General features: G+C 39.9%; 2 protein-coding genes across 2 annotated transcripts in view; one reads left to right on the forward strand and one right to left on the reverse strand.

Moving 5' to 3' along the window:
* TCTN2 (tectonic family member 2) overlaps window positions 1-13,464 on the reverse strand; it is a 29,079-nt gene extending 15,615 nt beyond the window's left edge. Inside the window, exons 1-8 of the mRNA XM_075177247.1 lie at window positions 13,301-13,464; window positions 12,993-13,097; window positions 12,783-12,862; window positions 10,111-10,306; window positions 9,655-9,755; window positions 8,362-8,561; window positions 7,704-7,836; window positions 6,702-6,843 (exon numbers count right to left, since the gene is read on the reverse strand). Of these exons, the coding sequence (XP_075033348.1) occupies window positions 6,702-6,843; window positions 7,704-7,836; window positions 8,362-8,561; window positions 9,655-9,755; window positions 10,111-10,306; window positions 12,783-12,862; window positions 12,993-13,097; window positions 13,301-13,382 (1,039 nt within the window). The 5' untranslated portion in view covers window positions 13,383-13,464. The remainder of the gene's footprint in view (window positions 1-6,701; window positions 6,844-7,703; window positions 7,837-8,361; window positions 8,562-9,654; window positions 9,756-10,110; window positions 10,307-12,782; window positions 12,863-12,992; window positions 13,098-13,300) is intronic.
* A 4,636-nt stretch (window positions 13,465-18,100) lies between these two features.
* On the forward strand, window positions 18,101-23,484 carry LOC142108856 (uncharacterized). Its single transcript, XM_075192790.1, has 7 exons — window positions 18,101-18,280; window positions 18,682-18,792; window positions 19,096-19,242; window positions 19,390-20,038; window positions 20,504-20,745; window positions 21,229-21,404; window positions 21,858-23,484. Exons 2-7 carry the CDS (start codon window positions 18,736-18,738, stop codon window positions 22,576-22,578), a joined length of 1,992 nt encoding a protein of 663 aa, XP_075048891.1. The 5' UTR covers window positions 18,101-18,280; window positions 18,682-18,735; the 3' UTR covers window positions 22,579-23,484.
* The last annotated feature ends 1,228 nt before the right edge of the window (window positions 23,485-24,712 follow it).

Here is a 24,712-nt window from a genome sequence, read left to right on the forward strand (position 1 = left end):
CTGTAAAGCGCTGCGTTATTAGTGGCGCTATATAAATAAATGATGATGATGGATTCATGTTGTTTATGTCAAATTATTACCCTACCATGTGCCACAACAGAAACTGGTCTCACGATATTTGTGAGACCAGATGATGTTTTCCAACTGTCCAGTTTAGGCGAGCCTGTGCCCACTGTAGTCTATGTTTCCAGCTCTTAGCTGAGACCAGTGGAAACTGGTCTGGTCTGATCTTCTGCTGCTGTAGCCCATCCACAGCACGGTGGCATAGTGGTTAGCACTTATACCTCACAGCACTGGGGTCATGAGTTCAATTCCCGACCATGGCCTTATCTGTGTGGAGTTTGTATGTTCTCCCTGTGTTTGCGTGGGTTTCCTCCGGGTGCTCCAGTTTCCTCCCACACTCCAAAAACATACTGGTAGGTTAATTGGCTGCATTCAAAATTGACCCTAATCTCTCTGTCTGTCTGTGTGTGTGTATATGTTAGGAAATTTAGACTGTAAGCTCCATTGGGGCAGGGACTGATGTGAATGAGTTCTCTGTACAGCGCTGCGGAATTAGTGGCGCTATATAAATGATGATTATGATGATGATGATGATGATCCACTTTAAGTTTCAAAGTGCTGTGCATTCATATACAGCCTTCTGCACACCACAGTTGTAGTGCATGATTGAGTTACTGTCACCTTCTTGTCTGCTTGAACCAGTCTGGCCATTCTCCTCCGAACTCTCTCATTAAAAAATTGTTTTTGCCCACAGAACTTCCACTCATTGGGTGTTTTTTTGTTTTGTGCAACATTCTCTGTAAACTGTAGAGGAAGCTGTGTATGAAAATTACAGGAGACTCTCAAACCACCCTGTCTGGTACCAACAAGTCACTTAGACCACAATTCTTCTTTATTCTGGTGTTTGGTATTTACAACAACTGATCCTCTTGACCAGGTCTGCATACTTTTATTCATTAAATTGCTGTCACATGTTGGCTGATTATATATTTGCACTAAAAAAAAAGTGTGTTATAAAGTGGTCACCGAGTATACAATATAAGATTAGCATGCATATTCATGGGCTGGATGTCTAAGTATCCATTCCCTCTGCCAATTGCATAATGAGACTCAACCCACTTTGACCAAAACTGTGTGTAATTTATGCTGAGATATCCATGTCACGGTTTCATTCATCATACCCACTCATTTATAAACGTTTGAGCCACATCCACGACCTTGCTCTACAGAACTTAGGTGGATCACATATTGACAGGTTAGCCAATCCATTGCCCTATTCAAGGTCTGCCTGAATGAAGGTACCCTAAGGGCATGCAAGGGAACGTCCTCCTTAAACAGCGAGTCACAGTGAGCCAAAATCTTTGCACTACTGGACATTCCCATAATAGATGCCAAAATGTACCCACCTCCCTTACACATTTGGGGCAATTTGGCACGGAATCCCTCTTGGATATACATATTCCCAAATATTTAACTGTATGCAAGGAATGCGAATGTGGTGCAGTCCATTCAGATCAGGAAAAGTATTGACATATTATTATTATTCAGTTGATTTTGAGGCCTAAAATATGACTAAATCCCTCAAAACACACCTTTAATTATATCCAAGACCTTCTGTCACGAACAAGGTAATCGGAAAGCCTCACCTGCTGGTATCAGCGCTGCTACGTAAGGAGGCGCGGAGTCTAACCACGCCCCAGGTCTTCACCAGGGAAGGAGTTTTGGGCTTAGCTGCTGAGACGTGTCGGTTATGGCCCTCCCAGGTAGTTACCAGCGAGGTCGGGTGAACAAACGAAGTCGACAATCCGGGGTCAAAACCGAGCGGGCAGAAAGGTACAGAGGCGTCAGGCAGAGGGGTAGTCAGGAAGCTAGGGGTCGAAGCCAGGATATCAAACAGGAACCAGGGAGAATCCGAAGTAGAGTGGTCAGACAGGCAGAGGTCAAAAGTCCAGAAGGAGCAATCAATATATAAATATATGTGACTGACTGGAGCCAAGAGACAAGGCTGGGAGACTAGATACTCTGGTACCCTAGTGGTGCCAGAGTCTGGCTTAAATAGTGGCTTACCGCCTATCATTGGTAGGAGTGGAGGTCGGCGGTCAGCTGGTCTGACCGTCGACAGGAAGCGGCCCTGAACGTCTCCGTTGCCTAGCAACGGAGACGCGATGTTCGGGCGCATGCGCCCGAACATCCGGTCTGAGGAGCGGAAGTGACATCCCGTTGCTAAGCAACGGGACGAGGTGCAGAGAAGGCGTCCGTCCCGGCACCAGGTAGGAGTGCGGGACGGTGCCTGACACCTTCTAGCTACAAGCAATTGTCCAAATCTTGAGGATAGAGACTGCTGACCCAGTAAGACAGATCTCAACGACTCCACAAACAACAGCAAACACCATGGTTGATCACGTTCGAAAGAATGGCCTCTAGGCATGTAAAATGGCAAGCCAATTCCTGCACCACCAGGTCGTGGAACTACCACCATAACAGGATATATCAGAGCCCTTCATGCTCAATAAGTCTCCTGAATGACGTCTCAGGCTCTATTGATATAGCTGAAGTGCAGCTGTCTAATATCACCAGGCTTCCCAGGCCGATGAGAGGAGATCGGGTTGAAGACCTTACCATCAGACCCATATCTCTGGCTTGGTGCTGTAGCTGGAGACTGGATACCTAAATTATAGATGTATGAAGGGGGATGTAGGAGGAGCAGATATAAAGATGAAGCCAAATCAGCAGCTAAATACAGATAAAAGCAGGATATTAGGTGGGAGAGCAAGTAAAGCACATGCTATTCCATGCTCAACCGGGCCACTCCCCCATATCATCTAAAGTAAAAAGTCCAAAGTCCATTGGAAGACACTGGAACCATTGGCTATAAAAGTGCATGCAGTAGCTTGAGCACTTTAAGAAATTCTTACTGAAGTCTGAGCTCCTCCCCCTATCTATCCCCTAGCCAGCAGCAACTCAGTTATTTTATTAACCCAACCACAGGAGAGGAAGAAGAGAGGGAGAGTTGGGGGGGGGGGGGGGGAGGTGGGGGGGGGGGAGGAAGGAGAGAGAAACAAAAAGAGAAACAGAAAGAGGAAATATGACAAAAAAGGGCACAATGGACATTGAGAAAAGGATTCAATGTAAGTACAAAAGTTAATTTTTCTCTTGCATCCACTGGGGACACTGGAACCATGGGGACTTCCCAAAGCAGCCCCTAAACAAGATTAGAAATGTCTTCCTTTGATGCGCAGTAGTGCCCTCAAGAGCCTCTTCCACTCACTCTGTTTTTGGGAGATTATGGCGTAACAGGGTCAAATTCTATTGGGTTTTGTCCATAACTTTTTTTCTCCTATAAGATCGCCTGAAGAACATGTTGCAAGGAAGGCTCACTTACACCTGATAGGGATTGGGAGGAAGATTGCTGTGAGTCTCCAGTTATTTGTAGACGATGAGTGCACAAATCTCTCAAGCCAGGCAGCAGCTGTCTTTTGACTGTTTTTGTCCATGATTAACATAGGACTGTATTATCTGACTTAAGACTGTATGGCAGCTAACTTTTTATACAGTAGGCTTGAATTTTGCAAAGAGTACAGATTGTGGCATTACAAGGAATTGGGAAACTTAGTGGATCCAGGTGCTCTCCACACACATACCACCACAATGTTTTAGGTACCAGCAGTCAGTACAGGATGGTATTAGGTTTTAGCGAACGTCTAGGAACACTGTATTGTTTCCTATTGCCTTGTATTACTAAAAGGCATCAACAAAACATTCACCAAGGATAGATGCAGTGTCCGCTAACCACCCCCCCTTTAATGTTTTGGGCACCAAAAGTATCTGAAGTTGTTGAAAAAAATACTCTGTCTAAAACTAGCATCTTTGGACGCAAAAAGGTTGAAGTTCTAGAACTTTGTGAATGTATGTGCAGAAGACCAAGTGACCGCCAGACACAGCTGCTCTGCCGAGGCCCCACACCACAACAATTAATCACCTGTCTTCTCTGAAAAAGACAAACAGCTGAAACCTGTACTTTTAAGGAACTAAGCCTCAGACTGCTGTTCCTAAATTCTAAAGGAATTTAGGAACTGAAGTAACCTAGATAGTTTAAAGAAAGAAGTGGAAACTCCCTTCTGTTCACCAGTAAGAGAAAGAAAATTTCCAAACTCTATGGTTATTCTTAGCTAAAGATCGCTTCTTGTTTTTAGCATTCAACAGGAATGACATTAAGGCAAAACAAAATAAATCCTGATGAAGGACCGGCCCTTGGATTAACCTGTCTTAGCAGAAGACACCATGAAGGGCTTCTTGCCAGTTTTAGAACCTCTGTGTACCAAGACTTTTTTAGGCCAAACTAGTTACAACAATCACCTGAACACCTTCCATTGTTATCTTTTTGAGAATGCTTGGTAGCATAGCTACTAGAGTTATTAAGTAAACAAGTTGAAAATTCCACAGAACCGACATGGCGTTTTTGTCTTTTATAGGAATCCTCATCCAAATACGAAGCTTCCTGTATATCTGAATCATCTGTTAAATCACTTTCCTCCTGAGAGGAAAGATCAGAGTCAGAATGTTCCCATGACTGAACCAGCCTTGCCTGGTCTAGTAGAAGAGAAAAGAGTCTAAAATCCTTTCCAAAGATGAGAAAACATCAGCCAAACCATTAACCGACTTGGCCAGACTCTGAGCCCAAGATGGTTCTTCTGTGGAGATAGCGTGGGAATCTGATGAAGAGTCTCCACCAGCCTGGGTTCTGTAGCGAAAAATTGAGAGGGAAACAGAATATTCTCCTTACGCAGTACCCTAAGGCTATTTACAAGTTGAGCATGCTCAGTAATGGATTTGGTGAATGAGGAAAATGGACCTCGGCTTCACAAGGTGGGCAAAGGGAGTCTGCCCCAGACTGTCCACTATGTAATTTGGAGCGACATTTAGAAAATATAAAAAAAAAAATATGATACTGAGAACGCCTCACCCATGCCACTACCTTGGTCTAACATTACAGAAATAGAGACATGTGTAGAACACAATCACTACGAGGAAAGTGCACTACAACACAAACAAAACACCACAGAAAATAATGAGAAACACCACCAAAACTACACTCTATTTCCCTTTGGGTAGGAGATATAGACATCACAGTGGTTCTGTACTTTGTCAGTTAAAGGTAGGCTTTCCTGGGAGAGGAAAAGCGGACCAAGAAAGGGATTCAAACTTAGGCTCCTCCCTCTCCTCAGACCCAGCAATGACTAGGCTATCACCATTCAATGAATAGATCCCTCCCTGTCTTACACTGTCAGTGCTTGGGGAGAGGGTTTAATCATACAGCCCTTCACCCGACCCCTTAGCCAGCAACAAATTATGTTTGCAAACCCTAGTGACCGGGGACAGATGCAGCTCACCACAGCTCTCTCCATCCAATGTGGAGAGAGAGAAGTGGACCTATAAACTGCCCCGCCTCCAGAGTAGGATGCAGAAAGACTGTCTGCCTGAATGGCAGCAGCTGCATTGGGGTTGCATCACTACTTGTGGCTGTGTGGGTCCCCACTCTGGAGGTGGAAACAAGGGAAAACGGGTTGTGGAGTTATGAGGTGCTCTCCAGCACCTTGTCCTCATTTATAGAATACAGTGGGACTGATTTGGAGTTAGAGGTACACCTGTTTGTGTAGTGTATCTCTGTGTTTTTTGAAAGTTGACGTATGCAACAGCTATTCAGACCTGCAACGTTTTGCCACTTACCACTCCTTATGCCTGAAGTGACATGATGGCAGAGGAAAGGAGTGTTTAAAGGAAAGTCATGTACAGTAATAGCGAGTTTGAAAGAGAGATTTTATTTTCAGCTGGTCAGGAGCAGGTGTAAGTAGCGGATGATGATGATGATAAGCACCTAGACTAGCGAACTGCTTATAGTTAGAGGTTTGAAAAGGATTTGCAGATGCTTATTTAGACTTTAGTAGTCACTCAGCCACAGATTAGGATGTGCTGATTGTGTTGTAGGAAAGATAAAAACAAAAATAAAAATAAATGTGTTTGTACTATGCATGTTGTTCCTACTGTATTATGTAAGTTATTCAAGTTTAAATGACACCTTACGTACGTATGAAATAAAAGGTTTGTGTACACGTTAGAAGGTCTGAGGGGCGTGTCTGTTGCACACTCATCTGCTACTTAAAGTGCCCAAGTGCCTACACACACCTCTAATCTTCCAATGTCCCACAATGGATGCAAGAGAAATTACAATATAAAGAATTATTTTAGCAGTATGCATCTAACAATACATGGATGTGAAGAAATATAAACATTCTTCTCTCTTCATCGGGAGTGCCATCTTATGCAGCACTCTGCATATGTCCAACCTGCACTCGAGAGTCACCTGCTTGATGAAAGTGGTTGGTAAATCTCCAGCGCACTGAAGATGTAAAAATGCTGACACTAGCCGATGATTGGTCAGGAGGGCCGCACGTAGGCAGAGGACGGCATGAGCGTCTTGTTATTGCTGAAGACAAATCCTTCAGCTGCTAGTTCCATTAGATATATTCTGCTATGGAGCATATCAAGCCAACAAAATAAATTAGGAAAGGACACCCATTGAGAAAACGGACCGTTTGAACCCATTAAATCTATTCTAGGGAGTAAAACCATACACATTTTCCGGATTTTTTCCCGTTTTGTTCATATGAAATTAGATAAGTAGTAAATTTCGAACTTACTTCCATTTCCAGCCTTAATCATCTGACCCAAATCAAGTGTTAGAACATCTGAGCATGTTGTTATATTAGTAACACATGTAGTGTTGAAATCTTGAAGGTAAGCCACAGGGGCATAGCTTACACATGTCCCAATCGTAGATTGCTGGGGGGGAAAAAACAAATTTTTTTGTACAATCATTTGCAAATTTACAGGGTGATTAATTAAAGCCTGTAACTGTCACCAGAATGGTGGATCCAAGTTTGCCATAAACTTGTCCAATCAGGTGTATGGAAAAGAGAGGAAACAGTAAAAAAAAAGAAAGAACAAGAAGAACTGTTTTTTTTAATTCTACACCTGATGGAACAGGATGGGGGCAAACTAAAATCCACTGAGCGCGTGAAAGGTTAATTTAAAAGTCTTAAATGTTTTAAACTCCATAATGGGGTGGACTGACTTAAAAGCAATAAGCAAATAACCCAAATATACTGTATCCCATAGCAACCAATTCAATGCTAACTTTGATCATTTCCTATTGTTACAGCACATTTATTGAATGTTATTAAATAACAGAGCACATGTATGAAATATGTTCAGAGAGGAAGTGATGTGGAAAGACAGGTTGTATTGTCACACAAGTGATGTATGATGTACTTCAGGAAAAAACTGTAGCATTGTCATACCGTGTCCATTACATCTGTCCATTGCAGAAATCACTGCTAAGATTACTAACCCTTTGCGCTCCTATTTTTTTAACAAATGTCTCAAAAGTGTACCTTTCTGCCAACAGACTGTGCTAAGGTGTCTCGTTCCAAATGGGACTTTGACCTCCCAAAACATTACGAAGAAATGCCAGGAGGAACAGCATAACCATAAACATTACATTGCCAGAGCAATAAAATTTTCAAATTGCCAAGTTAGTAAAGAGTATGTTTGTTTGCATTTGCTCACACAATGTGTTTTGTTCTTGCCGGATACGTCAGTGTATTGACCAGTATGCTTTGAGGAGGTACATGATACAGTACCTGTGGGATTGTAAAATACTCATTGAAACCATTCACATCTATTAAAATGGCATTCCCTTGTCTATAACCACTGAGAGTTCTTTCATAAATAGTCTGGAAGCTCAGATTGAAAGATGGAGTCTGGGAAGGGATCCTGTACACAGAAAGGAAACAAAAGATTACTCAAGAAGAAAATTGTTAATAAATAGTGCAGATTTGGTAGAATAGTATAAGCCTTCACAGTTCGCTTAAAAAAACAATCAACAGGCCACTAAATTTAAAATATCAATATGAAAACACATTGTGTAATATTCTGACATATATGAAATATATGAGGGATCTTAAGAACACTGACAATTTAAAGTTGCACAACCACCTACTGAAAGATTAGACTAAGATACCGTTGCCTTAAACGCCACCATTTAAAGTCGATGAATGAATGCAGCTTTATGTAAACTTAGGGTGAGGTGCATCAAACGGTCTCCTGTAATTCCTGAGCTCCTTGGAAATAAAAAGCTGACGGTGACATAAATTTAGAGTAATAATAATATCTGCCCTAGTACCGTGGTCTCTACATAATGTTTCTTCCTAATAACAACTGAATAGAAACTGTTGTACACTCCATCCCTCAGGCACCCTGCGTCTATATACATCATGACACCAACTTATCGATGCTTACTGTGTATATCCCTGGTAGAAATAGCCCAGAAATGGGGAATTGTCCATGGAGGACTGGACACACAGGAACGGAAACCAGTCAGGAACTCGCTGCTTTTCTTGGACACTACACAGCTGGTCAAAGGGCGGCGCCACATTTCCACCAAAAATCCCCGAGTAACAGGATCCATTAAACAGCGCTTTCATGTTTGAGTTGCATTCCTTTAAAAAGATTATTAATTGGGCATAAATTACAAACCGTATCAACATTACTGATAAAAGATTCTGTCAAATATTACATTCCCCACATTAGAGAGAAAATGGTAAAAGCACATGTCACATGAGTAGGTAAATCAACCAAAATTACTCAGCAGCTTATTCACTGCTGATTGCTCCGTGTGACAGATAAACGGATTGAATCCACAATGGCATAGCTGCAAGGTGTCCCAGAGCAGCCCAATGTCCTCCACTACCATATCACAGTATATGGATCACACAGCAACGATTAAGAGTTGCTATTTTTCATGTAGGTAGATAATTAGTGCACAGGAGCAATACTCAGTAATGCAGCCTGGAAGTATTAGTCCAATTTCTGGTTGCACTAGTATTTTGGTATTTTCATTGATGATGGAGAAGTGTCTATTGTCTGAAAACTCTCTGGGTAGACATAGTTGCAAGTATATATGCATTTTACCATTACCCGTCATCTGTTCACAGCACACTAAATTATTATTATTCAAAATAAACATTTCAGACAAGGTAAAACATAATAACTATTAAATTACACTGCAACTTGTTAGACCCCATCTTGTATATGGGGTCCAGTTTTGGGTACCTGTGTATAAGAAAGACATAGGAGAGCTTGAGAGGATTCAGAGATTGGCTATCTAATTAATAAAACAATGATGGAGGGGAAAAATGATAATAAAAGATTTGATAAATTAGCACCTTGTATGCGACCAACTTAATGTCTACAAAAATATACTTGGATAATACAAAGATATGTCAGACAAGTTTTAGATTCACCAGACTGCACAGATAACAATGGGGCATTCACTGCGACTGGAGTAACGACATTTTCAATATCAGGAAAGAACAGGAGTTTGAGGTGAAGGTGGCAAGATTGTTTTACTCACTGCAGAAGAAGCAGTCATGGCAGATACACTGGATGGATTTAAGAATGGACTGGATGCCTCTATTACAATGAATGGTAGCAATAGGTATAATGATCAAGTTAAGATGATGTGATGAATCATGTATGTGATGAACTTTTAGTACTGAAGCATTATTACACTATAGTGGGCACATGTATTACCTGATCACAGCAGCAGAGGATATCACACGCCCCACTAGTGAGGTTACAAGGACAGGATCCTAGTGGTTGGTATATTTGATTGGGTATCACTGTTTTATTGTCTGTAAAATAAACATATCCCTGTGGGTTTCAAGTAAACCGCGTGTGCTGTTCAATAAAGTTAGATGCTCATGCTTTGAATTTAGATTTTAGATTTTCATGACAGATTGAAATTAGGTTTGAATGTTATTCTTAAAATCATGAATATCGAGCTAGTGGTCCACAACCCGGTACTACAGATTGTCTTATTGCCTCAAGACTCTAAAGACCAAAGAGTGTATGATGTGAATATAATTTTTTTCTTCTGGAATACAGTCTGCAAACATATTTATAATGACTAGAAGTGGTCTAGAACCTATCAATTTTATTTACTTGTACAGAGAAGCCCAACAACACAAAGGTGAATTCACCCTTTACCTGACACAGCCCCTACAAAAGTAGTATTGACATAAATTTCTGCGTGGATTAGTAGACTGGCGATAGGTGCGTTATTCTCACAGGCAGTGACTTGGAGAGTTTCCACCACACACAGATCCTTAGTGAAGCAATTTGTTGCATTCACCGAGCATAGAGTCAGATTCTTGTTGAAAGTCACCATGACTTTTGATACATTCTGCAAATAAAATGCAAACATGTTGTGAGGATAGTATTTATTTCCATATGTGCTTCATCGTTATATCACTTGTACTTGAAGAGATGTACAAATAATGTAAATTTCCAAATTTATAAAAAGCAGTAAAATAAACCGAATTAATAACATATTTTCATATACTACAAAACACATCTACAACTTAGATACCACGATTCTGCCTTTATTACAGGACATACCAGAAACTGTAATTGGAAGACACTGCTTTCCTTCCTATACAAGCTTAAGGAGGACCTGTCACCAGTCTAACAGGGTTTTAAAAAATAAATAAAAACAAAGCGATGATTGATTAACTTTAAAAAAAAAAAAAAAAATACATTTCCTCCCACTACCCAGTGTTCTCCCCAGAAAGGCTGCCATTAAGAAAGGTGGTGTTGTTGGAGGGGCTCAGATCTGCCTGGCAGCAACTTTCACATGTCAGCTACGTTTCAGTTGCAGCTGGGCAGAGCTGTATCTATCTAGTGCCATCTCTGTCCTGAACATCAATGCTCTGAGATTTTGTCTTTACCAGCGCAGTGCGCTGGGGTTTGTGACATGCAGACGCAGACCTAAAAAGGCAAAGCGCATCCCAGTAACATTAAGGATTAATTTTAGTGAATTCTGGTGTACGTGACATATATCATCATCAACCTTTATTTATATAGCGCCAGCAGACTCCGTATCGCTTTACAATTGGGATCAAACATTAATAAGACAATACTGGGTAATACATACAGACAGAGAGGTAAGAGAACCCTGCTCGCAAGCTTACAATCTATAGGACAATAGGAGTTTGAAACACAAGGGCATGTGCTACATCATATTGCACAATGGACCAGCTCGAATGCAAAGGTAAAAGTATTGAGTGTGCTGTGTGTGTTGCAATGTTGGTCAGAGGGTTGTTGTCTTGCGTTAGCTGTGTAGAGGATGGTAATAGGGTAATCTAGGGAAATTAAAATGGTGGTTGAGGAATATCATAACCTTGTCTGAAGAGGTGGGTTTTCAGTGAACGCTTGAAGCTTTGAAGACTAGAGGAAAGTCTTACTGTGCGTGGGAGGGAATTCTACAAAGTGGGTGCAGCCCGGAAAAAATCCTGTAACCGTGATTGGGAGGATGTGATGAGAGTGGAAGAGAAACGTAGATCTTGTGCAGAACGGAGGTGTCGAGTTGGGACATATACGGCTTACATGCAAAAAACATACAGCAATCACAAGATGAATATGTACTAGAGGATAGGTGCAGGCAGATGGAATTTACAATGTCTGGTTGACACATATTTTGTGGTATACCACAGAATGTGGCTTAACTTATATTTACGCTAATACGTTAATTAAAGGGATTTTTCTATTACTGTGACATTATTTCTAATTGGCTATGTCGCACATGTTAAATTAGTACATTAAAGTATATAAATAGAAGGAGCAGCCCCTATTTCAGAGCTTCACCATGGACTGCAGGGGAGCAGAGTGAGGCTCTTATCTGTTCCTCAAACTACAGACTTTTATGCTGAGACAAGGGCTTTCCATACCATTGAGACTGCTTACTGCTTCCTCTAGATTGTAAGATCTCATCAACAGGGCCTTATCTACCCCATGTATCTTGTCTCTCTTTCATTGTCTAACTCCATGTACCTGCTATGTCTTGGTTTATTTTATATTTGTGTGTCTGTTATAACTTTCCGTTTAAATTGTACTTGTGTATTTGCACTTCTCCAATTTGTATTTCCACTCCCATATTTTGCTACTGTGTTTACTGGTTCATACCCATATCATTTGTATGACAACTGTCAGGTACTGCGTAATTTATAATAACCATTGATGATGATATTGCAATATGCTGCTTCTTTAATAACCAAAGCGAAGTAAAACATTTTCTTTACATAACTTTTAATATGTAATTCTTTCTTCAAATATCTTACTGACATATCATTTTGTAACCTAATACAATCCCAGTTTTGAAACTAGGATACAGAACACTTATTTCAGGAGCCTCTCCAGTGGGTATATTTATTTACTAAGCTGCGGGTTTGAAAAAGTGCAGACATCCTCTATAGCAACCAGATTCTAGCTATCATTTTATAGAATATACCAGACTAAATGCAGGTAGAATCTGATTAGCTGCTATAGGCATCATCTCCACTTTTTCAGACCCACAGTTTAGTAAATATACCCCCAGGGGTGGGAGAACAAATACACTCCTATGAGGCTCCTAAAATGCCTCTTCCTTCACTTGATTAGGATATGAGAATTTTTTTTATTTTATTTTTAGAAAAGCACCAAGTTTAAGCATGGAAAATGAGGAGTGTATCAATCCCATGCTCTTGAACACAGGATCATTAATTTTCCATAAAAGGATTAGCAATCCATTTGTTGGGACTATCAATACAAGGAAATTGGAGACTCAAAAATAAATGTATAGAAATAAAATACAGCTCCAAAATATTACTTTTAATTCTACTCACCGGCTGCATCACAACATCCAAAGTCGAGGACCAGTTCTCGGTGCTGCTATTCCCATTACAACTTTGTGCTGGTACAGAATCTAAAAGAAGAAATATAATAAACACTGTACACATGTACCCAGAACCTACATAAAATATACAGCTTATGATTACAATTGTTATTTGTTACAGTTATGACAGATTATACAGAACACCAACCATTTAACTTACTGGTATTTGTAATGACAGCAAGAGATAAACTGACTGCTGATGAGTTTGTAACAAGGAATGATGTCACATTTAGTCCAGACAAAAAGATTGTTGAAGGGTAGAAACCTGGAAAAGGGTACAAAATGTCACATCTCTGAAGGTCATTTTGTGGACTGAAGAAAACAAAATCACACTTTAAGAAGTGTAAATTAAATAAGAATTGCGCTTTACAGTGGACTAGTACAGCACAATGTGCGGGCATTAGAGAAAGAAGCACACATAGGCCTCACATCCTACGGCCACCATGACCCTTCTTTGCACACACTCACCTACAAATGTCTGTGCCCTCACCACCGCCATCATCACGACCATTCTTATCATTAGAAGACTCTGAGCCCTGAGAGGAGACATTATCCCGGCCCTTCTCCGCACATAGACAAGGAGCACTCACGTTGCTAAGACGCCATGTAAGTAAGAGCTGTGCGTTCCACGGTAACCAGGCGGGGGATTGTCCAATCAGAGAGAGAAGAGAAATCACGCGGGTTACAATTGCACTTGACCTGACAGTCGATTGGCTGACGTCTCTCTAGTGCCAGTTGAGTTGGCTATAGGTGGGTAGCGGCTAAATCCCCTTCGGTCTAGGTACCCTGGCACGTCAATATGACGTCGCAGGGTCATGTGATCGCAGCGGTCACATGGTGCAAAGTGTTAGGCGGGCTGCTGAAAGTGAATGGTAGTCGGTGCAGGAGCGCCATCATTTCTTTCCGATCTTGGCTGCATTCCTGTAAAAAAAGGTAAGTAGAAGGGGTGCTAGTGTGTGAGGGGCATGTGTGGTGGATGCAGGACTGGCACAGGGGGCATGTGCGGTGGATGCAGGACTGGCACAGGGGGCATGTGTGGTGGATGCAGGACTGGCACAGGGGGCATGTGTGGTGGATGCAGGACTGGCACAGGGGGCATGTGTGGTGGATGCAGGACTGGCACAGGGGGCATGTGCGGTGGATGCAGGACTGGCACAGGGGGCATGTGTGGTGGATGCAGGACTGGCACAGGGGACATGTGTGGTGGATGCAGGACTGGCACACGGGGCATGTGTAGTGGATGCAGGACTGGCACACGGGGCATGTGTAGTGGATGCAGGACTGGCACACAGGGCATGTGAGGTGGATGCAGGGCTGGCACAGGGGGCATGTGAGGTGGATGCAGGGCTGGCACAGGGGGCATGTGAGGTGGATGCAGGACTGGCACACGGGGCATGTGAGGTGGATGCAGGACTGGCACATGGGGCATGTGAGGTGGATGCAGGGCTGGCACAGGGGGCATGTGTAGTGGATGCAGGACTGGCACACGGCATGTGTAGTGGATGCAGGACTGGCACACGGCATGTGAGGTGGATGCAGGGCTGGCACAGGGGGCATGTGTGGTGGGTGCAGGGCTGGCACAGGGGGCATGTGAGGTGGATGCAGGGCTGGCACAGGGGGCATGTGAGGTGGATGCAGGGCTGGCACAGGGGGCATGTGAGGTGGATGCAGGACTGGCACACGGGGCATGTGAGGTGGACGCAGGACTGGCACAGGGGGCATGTGTGGTGGGTGCAGGGCTGGCACAGGGGGCATGTGAGGTGGATGCAGGGCTGGCACAGGGGGCATGTGAGGTGGATGCAGGGCTGGCACAGGGGGCATGTGAGGTGGATGCAGGACTGGCACACGGGGCATGTGAGGTGGATGCAGGACTGGCACATGGGGCATGTGAGGTGGATGCAGGGCTGGCACAGGGGGCATGTGAGGTGGACGCAGGACTGGCACAGGGGGCATGTGCGGTGGATGCAGGACTGGCACAGGGGGCATGTGTGGTGGATGCAGGACTGGCACAGGGGGCATGTGTAGTGGATGCAGGACTGGCACAGGGGTCATGTGTGGTGGATGCAGGGCTGGCACACGGGGCATGTGTGGTGGATGCAGGGCTGGCACACGGGGCATGTGTGGTGGATGCAGGACTGGCACAGGGGGCATGTGTAGTGGATGCAGGACTGGCACAGGGGTCATGTGTGGTGGATGCAGGGCTGGCACACGGGGCATGTGTGGTGGATGCAGGACTGGCACACAGGGCATGTGAGGTGGATGCAGGACTGGCACAGGGGTCATGTGTGGTGGGTGCAGGGCTGGCACAGGGGTCATGTGTGGTGGGTGCAGGGCTGGCACAGGGGGCATGTGTGGTGGACGCAGGGCTGGCACAGGGGGCATGTGAGGTGGACGCAGGACTGGCACAGGGGGCATGTGTGGTGGACGCAGGGCTGGCACAGGGGGCATGTGAGGTGGATGCAGGGCTGGCACAGGGGGCATGTGTAGTGGATGCAGGACTGGCACAGGGGGCATGTGTAGTGGATGCAGGACTGGCACAGGGGGCATGTGTAGTGGATGCAGGACTGGCACACGGGGCATGTGTAGTGGATGCAGGACTGGCACACGGGGCATGTGTAGTGGATGCAGGACTGGCACACGGGGCATGTGTAGTGGATGCAGGACTGGCACACGGGGCATGTGTGGTGGATGCAGGGCTGGCACACGGGGCATGTGTGGTGGATGCAGGACTGGCACACAGGGCATGTGAGGTGGATGCAGGACTGGCACACGGGGCATGTGTAGTGGATGCAGGACTGGCACACGGGGCATGTGAGGTGGATGCAGGACTGGCACATTCATTGTCTTGAGTGTCATCCAACCGTCTGTGAAAAAGGTGCACAATAATCCAGAATGTACATTAACTTACACAGGTAGGATCACTGGCCATAACTTGGCCGGACACTGGTTTATATGTAGCACATTCTCTTTTGTGTTAAATCCACCAGACTTGGAAAAGTAGTCTTAAATCAACCCTCCACCCATCCCATGTAAAGTAGATATTTCTTACATGTGTATATGTAAGCCGTGTATAAGAAACCTTCACACTTTCCGCTTGTGTCCTAAAAACATGTCAAAATATTAGATAAATGCATAAAGTATAACAGTTCTACCAAGCAGTGTACAACAAAATATGTACATCTATAAGTTCTCTTAATTATCTTTTAAAAAAGTGACAATATAATATGCCTTTATATTTTGAGAACTAGTTGGGACACTTTCGAGTGTATTCTTCAATGCCTACATTACTTTTGCCTGTCAATAATTACTTTTTCATAGCTGTTAAAATATTAAAAATTACTCAAATTTCAAAAATATTTGGGTGTAGTGCCACGTGTAGAACACCACATCTAATGACAAGAAGGACCCGAGCATAATAAACTTTAATTGTACACCTATATTGGGAATCTAGAACTTGTACAGCGTTTTTCATATGATCCAGAATAAGAAGTGTTGTGTTTTGGGGAGGAAAAAAAAAACCATTAATTGAATTCAACTACAGTTCCCAAATAGACAATGGATGGCATGACCAGCGGACTCCCCCACTCTTGTTCTGTTACTGTGGAATAATAAGGTAAGTTTCAGGTGTTTACATCAACAGTAATGCCTACCCACTGTCAGCAGTGTCTATTTCCCTGTGTTGGTGATGCATTGCACAGTGTCATGTATTAAACCTGAGTACCCCATCCCCTGTCTCAATGTTGTTATTTAAGATATGGTGGAAGTGATCATGAAAGTGCTTGTCGCATGTACTACACCACTATATTTCAATAACGGATAGCAAGCTTCAGCCCACTATCTCTGTCAATCACATTATCATCAACATTTATTTATAGATCGCAATAAAATTTTGGAGCGCTTTACAATTGTGAACAAACATTAATAAAACAATACTGGGTAATACAGACAGACACAGGTAAGAGAACCCTGCTCAAAGCTTACAATCTTGAATGTGTTAAATATTGATACCCTATATTTTATGTATGCTTTAAGGATAAACACTAATACATGTTCACAATGAAAATGTCAATATGGACCTCACACCACAAATAAATTCAGATTCAACTGCTGAATAATAAGGATGATTATGACATCCTTACAATTGAATGTTGAGCTCTTAAAAACTTTATATTTTTTGTTAATTATCTTTTGGTTTCTATGTTTTCTTTAGATGTGTTATTATAGTAATTGAGAGCTAATTTATGGCTCTTGACCTGTACCTTACCTGACCCCTCTTCACCGCACAGGAATAAATTGTTAGACGACTGAAGAATGATAAGGATTATTAGGACATCCTTAAAATTGAATGTTGACCTCTTAGAGACTTTACATTTGTTGTTATTTTTCCTTCTTTTTATATGTTTCATTTATATTTGTTTAGATAACAAATGAGTCCTAATTTACAGCTGGTGACCTGTCTCTCACCCCACCTTCTCCTATAAAACTTGTGTCCTGCAATGTCCTGTAGTGTCTTCAAATCCAAAAATAATTTTGGGGTTAGTAGAAGCTCTAAGCTGAAAGACCAGATCAGTCTTTTTTTCTGTCATAAGGTAAGTTCTTTCATTTGTTAGATGATAATTCCATGCAAAGTTATATCACATATTGCTTTATATTTTCCAAATCCAACTTTTTTTTTTTTTTTTTAAATCATCTGTGATTAGCAGCTGATTCTTATTTTATATAGGTTTAGTCTAGTGTAGAAATGCATTCGGCTACTAGTGCAGAAATACCAGAACTGGTAACACCTGCCATCCAACACATGCAAGACATTGAATCATCAAATCAATGTGAAAAAAAGGTAAAATAATTTGCACAAGTGATATAAAATCTAGCATTGGATTTCATATTTTTGGGACATGATGAGCATAATTTGTTTTGTTTTGTAGGATAAGCATTGTAAAGGTGGAGATAGGGAAAGCTGTCAAAGTGAAATCTTTCATTCATTGGACATGTTGCAGAGAGCAATATGTGAATTTGAGGAAAATACACAATCTAACTTCATTATACATCAGAAGAGTAAAGAATTTGGCAAAGAGGGTACATTTTATTTTAATATACCTAAAATTTACAATCTGTAATTTTTATTTGAAATTGTATATAGTAATAATTATGGTTTCCTTTTTTATCTTCAGTATATACATTTATATAGAAAAACGCCTAATACATTGTTGTTCATGTTTAAAATGTACAATACAATACTGTAATTTTTATCACTTCCATTAAGATTTCAAACCAAATGCAAGATCTAGAATTCAATGGAAAAGTAATGATATCCAGTATGGCAAACTAATTAAGTTTTCTGGAATTCCATACGTGGTGGTTGGGAGAAAAACTCTACAGTGTCATTTGGGTAGAGACTTCAGCATTGTGAAGAAAAAAAATTATGGAGATCAAAGACAAATCACCCAGGTATCTCTTATTTTTTTAATTATAAAATGTTTTCCACGCATTGCCTGTCTTTTAATAGTGCTGGCTAATATCATTTATTTGAAGCGCTGCAATCAATGCCTTTGTGCCCTCAAACGAGCAGTATTTTAACAGCATTCAATTAGCTGAGAATGAACTAGGGAACAACTACACTTAACACTACGATAGGCAGTACAATAAATGTGAAGAATGAATGTGTAGAACATTGCTGAAAGATTGTACTGTGGAGCCATCAAACAACTCTCTGTCTTACATTTTTAATGGGGAGAGGTATCCTCATTAGCATGGTCACAGCTAATGAAGTCAAAGAGGCGTTATAACAATAAAATACAACATACATATATTGTTTAATATAGTGCTCTTTTCAATTATTCTTTTAATAGGGAGAAGATCATACCTTCACCAAAAGGAGGCGTATTATACAGCATACCAAAAAAATGGGCTGTCCAGCTGAAATCAATGTATTGCACATTATCAGATACCCAGATTTTATGGTAAAATCGGTGTTAAGCACATTACATTGAATTACATTGTTACAACTTAATTGTCAGACCAATAAAATGTAAAACATTGGTAAAGAAATTTTGCAAACATATTTTTAGAAGGGCAAAGGTAAACTAATTTGTGGATTTTTATGTATATATATATATATATATATATATATATATATATATATATATATATACACACACACAAACACACACTCTACATATATAGTATGTAAACATAAAAACAGTGATTGAGATAGGCCAGTGCGGGTATGCACATACAGCAAATAATTATCTTTTTTTTAATAGATCCAAAGTGATACACAAAAAAGAAGACGTAATGCATCAAAGAAAGTAAAAGAAGCCTTTCAAAGTGACACAATACAAGGCAATCATGCCTACGTAATTAGATTTCCACATTTATCTGAACATAAATTCCATGCAACTAGTGGAGAGGTAAGATTGTAATAAACTTATCATGTTATTTTGTTTTAGTAAGAATGAAATGTTTTTATTGATATGGTTTTAATGTTTAACATTATTTCCGTCAGTAATATTTATTGTGTTTTATAAATTTTAAAATTAAATTATCATCTCTAACAGTTAGCAAACCTACAGGAAAAGGTCGACAGAAGAGTTCAAGAAAAAGTAATCAGTTTGCACAGAAATGGGGTTAGAAAAATAAATGAGATGATGAGTCACATTAACGCGTTTGTAACACAAGAACTTTTCCCGGGTGATGATCCCCCTGTAGCTTTACGGAGACGCTTTTACCCCACAAGAAAAGACCTAGCCAATCTCATGTTTAAAGCGAAACAGGAAGGTCGAAACTCAAGTTTGGATCAGGAAAATGTTTTGAACCAGTTAAAAGAATGGAAAGAACAAATCCCACAACTAAATATTTTTTGTCGTCCTAATACAACCTCTGAGGAAATGACAAATAAACAAAGTTTTATATTATGTTACCAAGCTGAATGGCAACAAAAATTATTGCAAATGTATGGAAACCAGATCACACTGTTAGATGCTACATACAGAACAACAAGGTATGCGCTTCCACTGTTTTTCCTTTGTGTTCGGACAAATGTATGCTATGCAATAGTTGGAGCATTCGTAATACAACAAGAAACATCAGCATGCATACAGGAGGCCTTGGAAATTTTCAAAAAGTGGAACTTAAACTGGAATCCAAAATGTTTTTTGGTCGACTTTTGCCTAGAGGAGATAAATGCAATATCTCAGTTATTTAAAGGTTAGTCAAATTACTGTATAATTATTTTTGCTATGCATCTTTTTTTTTTTTTTTTTAAATATCTATATTTTTAAACAGCATCAATTACATTTCATAAAAATAATCTCGCAAAAATGCATAGTTATCCCAAAAAATCAAGGTAAGTGTGAGACAAAATAAACAAGTAACCATATCCAATTTTTTTTTTTCTCAGCTAACACAATCCAAACATTTATTAGTTTTGGATGGAATTACCCTTTTAAGTAGGCTAAAAGTACCAGCAAACCTTTTACTAACTTAGTAAACTTCACAACTAAAGTTAGCTTTAAAACATGAAAGCTCTAATTAAGTTTTCATTCAGCAAATCTTAGCAAATAATAATACAAATAAAATGTCAATATCAACTAACTTTAATGATTTTTGAGTATTAATTCAAAGGGTATATCTGATAAATTCACTGCAATAAACAGTATTTTTACATTTTAGATACACAAATATTACTTTGCGATTTTCATCGTGAGAAAGCTTGGATGGAATGGGTGACCAAAAAACAACATGGAGTACACAGTTGTCGCAGTGTTATATTGAATATGCTGCGTAGTGTAGCACTTGCTACAAACATAGAGGAACACAACGTTGCTCTCAATATACTGACTAATTGCCAGATTTGGAAAAACTGCGATGCACTGCGGCAGTGGTTCTCAAACAAGTGGATGCCTGAAATAAAGGTAAAAGTTTTATTGTTATTTTTAAGGACAATACATGACGAGGGGGGTTTAACAATCATTTAAAAATTAAAGGTGGAGGTATTGCCCGTAGCAAAACAAAAACTTCAATCTTTTACTTTCTAGAAAGTAGTAGCTACATGATAGCTAAAATTTTACCAATTGCTATATACAACACCTCAACTTTTCTGTTAGAACTGGCCTTTACATGTTCTGTGTATTTTAATAAACAAGTGACAGGATAGAAGACACATATTAATTGAACTCCTGACAGTTGACGTTAATATGAACGTTGGAACACTCTGCATACATTGTTAACATTCCTCATAAGTTGATAATGGACCATTTCAATAACAGTTCTATCCTTCACTTGTTTGGTTTCATCTTTTTAATAAAGGTTATATTGTTTGGGGGGAAAAATAAAATATTTTTTCAATTTAAAATGAATATGATTTGTTTATGATGTTTCTCTCTCCCTCACTACAGAAATGGGCACATGTTTTCAGGTCTGGATTACTACATATTGCAATTAACACAAACAATGGACTTGAGCGCCAAAACGAGACTCTTAAATATACATACCTGGATGGCTACAAGAATTGCACTCTCAGTGACATGATTACAGTGCTTCACAGTAGTTTTTTTCCTAATACTTACAAGAAGTAAGATTTGTGTTTTCAGTACATTTTGGGTCTGCTATTTATAGTAATGGCTTGTGCCACAAAAATGTAATACATCTTTTTTTAAAGTATATTTGGAAAATGTATTTCAAGGAAGAAATACATTAAGAAAATTACATCTTGCTTTGTAAAATGTCATGGGTAATTTCTATTATGTTATGTGCAGGCCTGTCATCCTAAATGTGGGGCAAAGTGCTATTTAAACAGGCACTCCTCCTTGTAATTAAATGCACTAGCAGAGGAGGTGTATCCACAATGTGGTGGGCACGTCCACGTCACTTACCCAAAAATGACCTTACTTTGTATGAAATTCAAACACACGCCACTTACACTTCATAAATGCTGAAAAAGAGCCTGACATGACCTCAGTTGTAAATTTTTGCAAAACATAATTAATAGTTGTAATAAGATAGATTTTCATTTGTTTTTACATAGGTATGTACAGTTAAATTTGAGAAGTTCCGAAAGTTTCCGGAAATACCATGAAGATGTTCCAAATTTTCTGAAAAATCGTCCAAGAGAATTTATTCACCACGTTATGAGGAGATTGTCAAGTAACCTCGATGGAACACATGTTTCCTGTATAGATCACACAAGTGGCATTTTCAAAGTCAACAGTGAATACGATAAAGAAAAGTATTATACAGTAAATCTGGGAGCAGAATGTCCAGAATGTACATGTGAAGATTGGATCAAATTTCTATTACCTTGTAAACACATGTGTTGTATTTTTCAATTTGTAGAGGGATGGGGATGGGAAAAAATTAACCCATCTTACTCAAACAATGCATTATTTATACTAGACACAGATTGTTTTTCTGACCATACTGTAAGAGGGGGAGATGAAGCTGAATACCCCTCTGAAGGTATCATGCACACGATGTCACCACTTGAAGATCTTCAACACTTTGAACCACGAAGGAGGACCAAAAGAACAACACTTATTATTAATTGTGTACAGACACTAAAAAATATTACAGACACAGTTTATCTGTTGAAAGAAGAAACATATCTGGAAAATTGGGATATAAAATTTAATACTTTACTTGAAGAAATTAAACTAGACATCCCAAAAGATCAAGGCTTACCATTGATAGAAACACCCAAAAAAAGAAAAAATATTGAAAAATTTGAGCCTTTGCCAAAAAGAAAATAAGGAAAGCCTAAGCATCCAGCGTCCCAGAGAGTTGGATCAAGAGCTGATATGCTTAGAGTAGATGTATGGCAATCGGTAGAAGTAGATCCGCAAATTGCTGAATCACAAGATTTTCACACTGTCCACTCAGGCACTACAGTTAATGAGAGTCCATGGGTCACAGTCAATGGGATAAAATTAACTACTGCTGATAAAGAAGCTGTATCCAATGACGCCTGGTTAGATGACAATGTCATGAATATCTCCCAGTATTTAATATCAAAGAAATTCCCTTCTGTTGCCGGTCTGCAGGATACAGTGTTACTGGCACATGGGAGTGTTTCTAAGATTGACTGTGAAAATATTCTGCAAATACACCATTTGGGTGCTCACTGGGTGGTGTCACACAGGTCTCAAAATTCAGTGACTGTTTATGACTCCCTAAAACCATCAATACCAGAGACTCTTAAAGAACAGATGTTGTGTTTATATGCTCCGCTATTTACTGGTGAATATTCAGTACTTGACATTAATTTGGTATGTTGCCAAAAACAGGATGGTGCAAATGATTGTGGGGTATTTGCCTTGGCCAATGCTGTGTCACTGGCAAATGGGTTGAATTTAAATAAAATACATTTAGAACAAGACAAGATGAGGAAACATTTAGTCAAATGCATTGAAGAAAATAACATTACCATGTTTCCACATATTCAATTAAACAAGGCCAAAACAATGTTAAAAAAAAAAATACAACTCACAACACATTGCCTCTGCAAGATCCATAAGCCTAAAGAAGGAATGGTGGAGTGTGACCTTTGTAAACAGTGGTATCATTTCACTTGTGTTGGCTTAACAAAGGATGACAAATGTGTCACAACAAAAAGAAAAATGTTTTACTGTCCGCAATGTAAAGACAAAAAAAGATAAGCTACAATGTATAAATTACGTTGTCATTATTGAGAATAAAAATTACCTTGCAATTTTGAGTTGAAAGGAACATTGTATTATATTCCATTTACATTTTTTTGTGTATATATTGCAAATTAAAAAAAAATACGTTTATGACTGTTATCATTGGTTTTTTTTAAATTAAATTTATATATAGTTAATATTTGTTATGTCGATGGTTTTCTAATGCTTTATATTACATTGGAATAGTGGAATGCTGTGAGTTAAAAAAAGTTCCTTGATATTACTGTGTAGCTATATCACCCAGGTGGGAAAGCCAACATTACAGGGATTGCCAGGACTGACATCATACAGGATCCCATCCTGCCCACTTCACTAGGAAGCGGAAGGATGCGGGAAAACAAACTGCTTTCCCGGGAGTGGAAGACCTATTCAGAATTAGGAAGTCTCCAGGACAAAACGGGATAGTGTGCATGTATGATTAATACATAACCTAAAGCATCCAGTACAAAGCATACAAGTATAATAGTCATCTCCTGTAAGCAAATCTACATGCTCCAGACATAGAGAATAATAAGTAACACCAAACAAACGAGCTGCCAACTATAATTATCTGCTAGTGAAAACAAGTTCTGTGAATAGAGAGGAAAAATTGTGCTCTTCGTATATATCTAATGCATTATAATGTGCATTAAGGTTCTAACATACAATAATAATTGTAAATAACTTTTATTATGGCCTGATATCTACACATTATCCTTTACTTTGAATTGACCTTTCAATTTGCATTTCTTGCTGTCATTTCCAGAAATTTATGACCCTGTATCTTAAGTTTATCTCTTTTTCATTCTAATATTAACTTGTTTTTTAGATCTCTAAACATCCATATAAATGATTAAGGAGTAACCACAAGAGAAATTAACTATTAAAAGGTTCTCACATTATGTACATTTTTGCAATAACAAGAAAAAAGGCTAAAATAAATATTAGTTTTTTAGGGTGACTGCCTAACTAATTAAAAAAAAACAAAATGCACATATTATACTTTCGGTTTTCATATTATTTAGTACTGATATTACCATCACCAAAAAAAATAATAATAATATAAGACAGTATAAGTGTGGCTAAGAGCTGGCTAAATGCTATTTCCCATACAGTCAATGTACCAGGTACCTACACTGAAGGGGATTTAGACATTTCACTGTGAGCTGGCTAAATCCCCTTCCCATTCATGACCTGGCCAGCA

Source organism: Mixophyes fleayi, chromosome 1 (assembly GCF_038048845.1).
Source record: "Mixophyes fleayi isolate aMixFle1 chromosome 1, aMixFle1.hap1, whole genome shotgun sequence".
NCBI classification, from domain to species: domain Eukaryota; kingdom Metazoa; phylum Chordata; class Amphibia; order Anura; family Limnodynastidae; genus Mixophyes; species Mixophyes fleayi.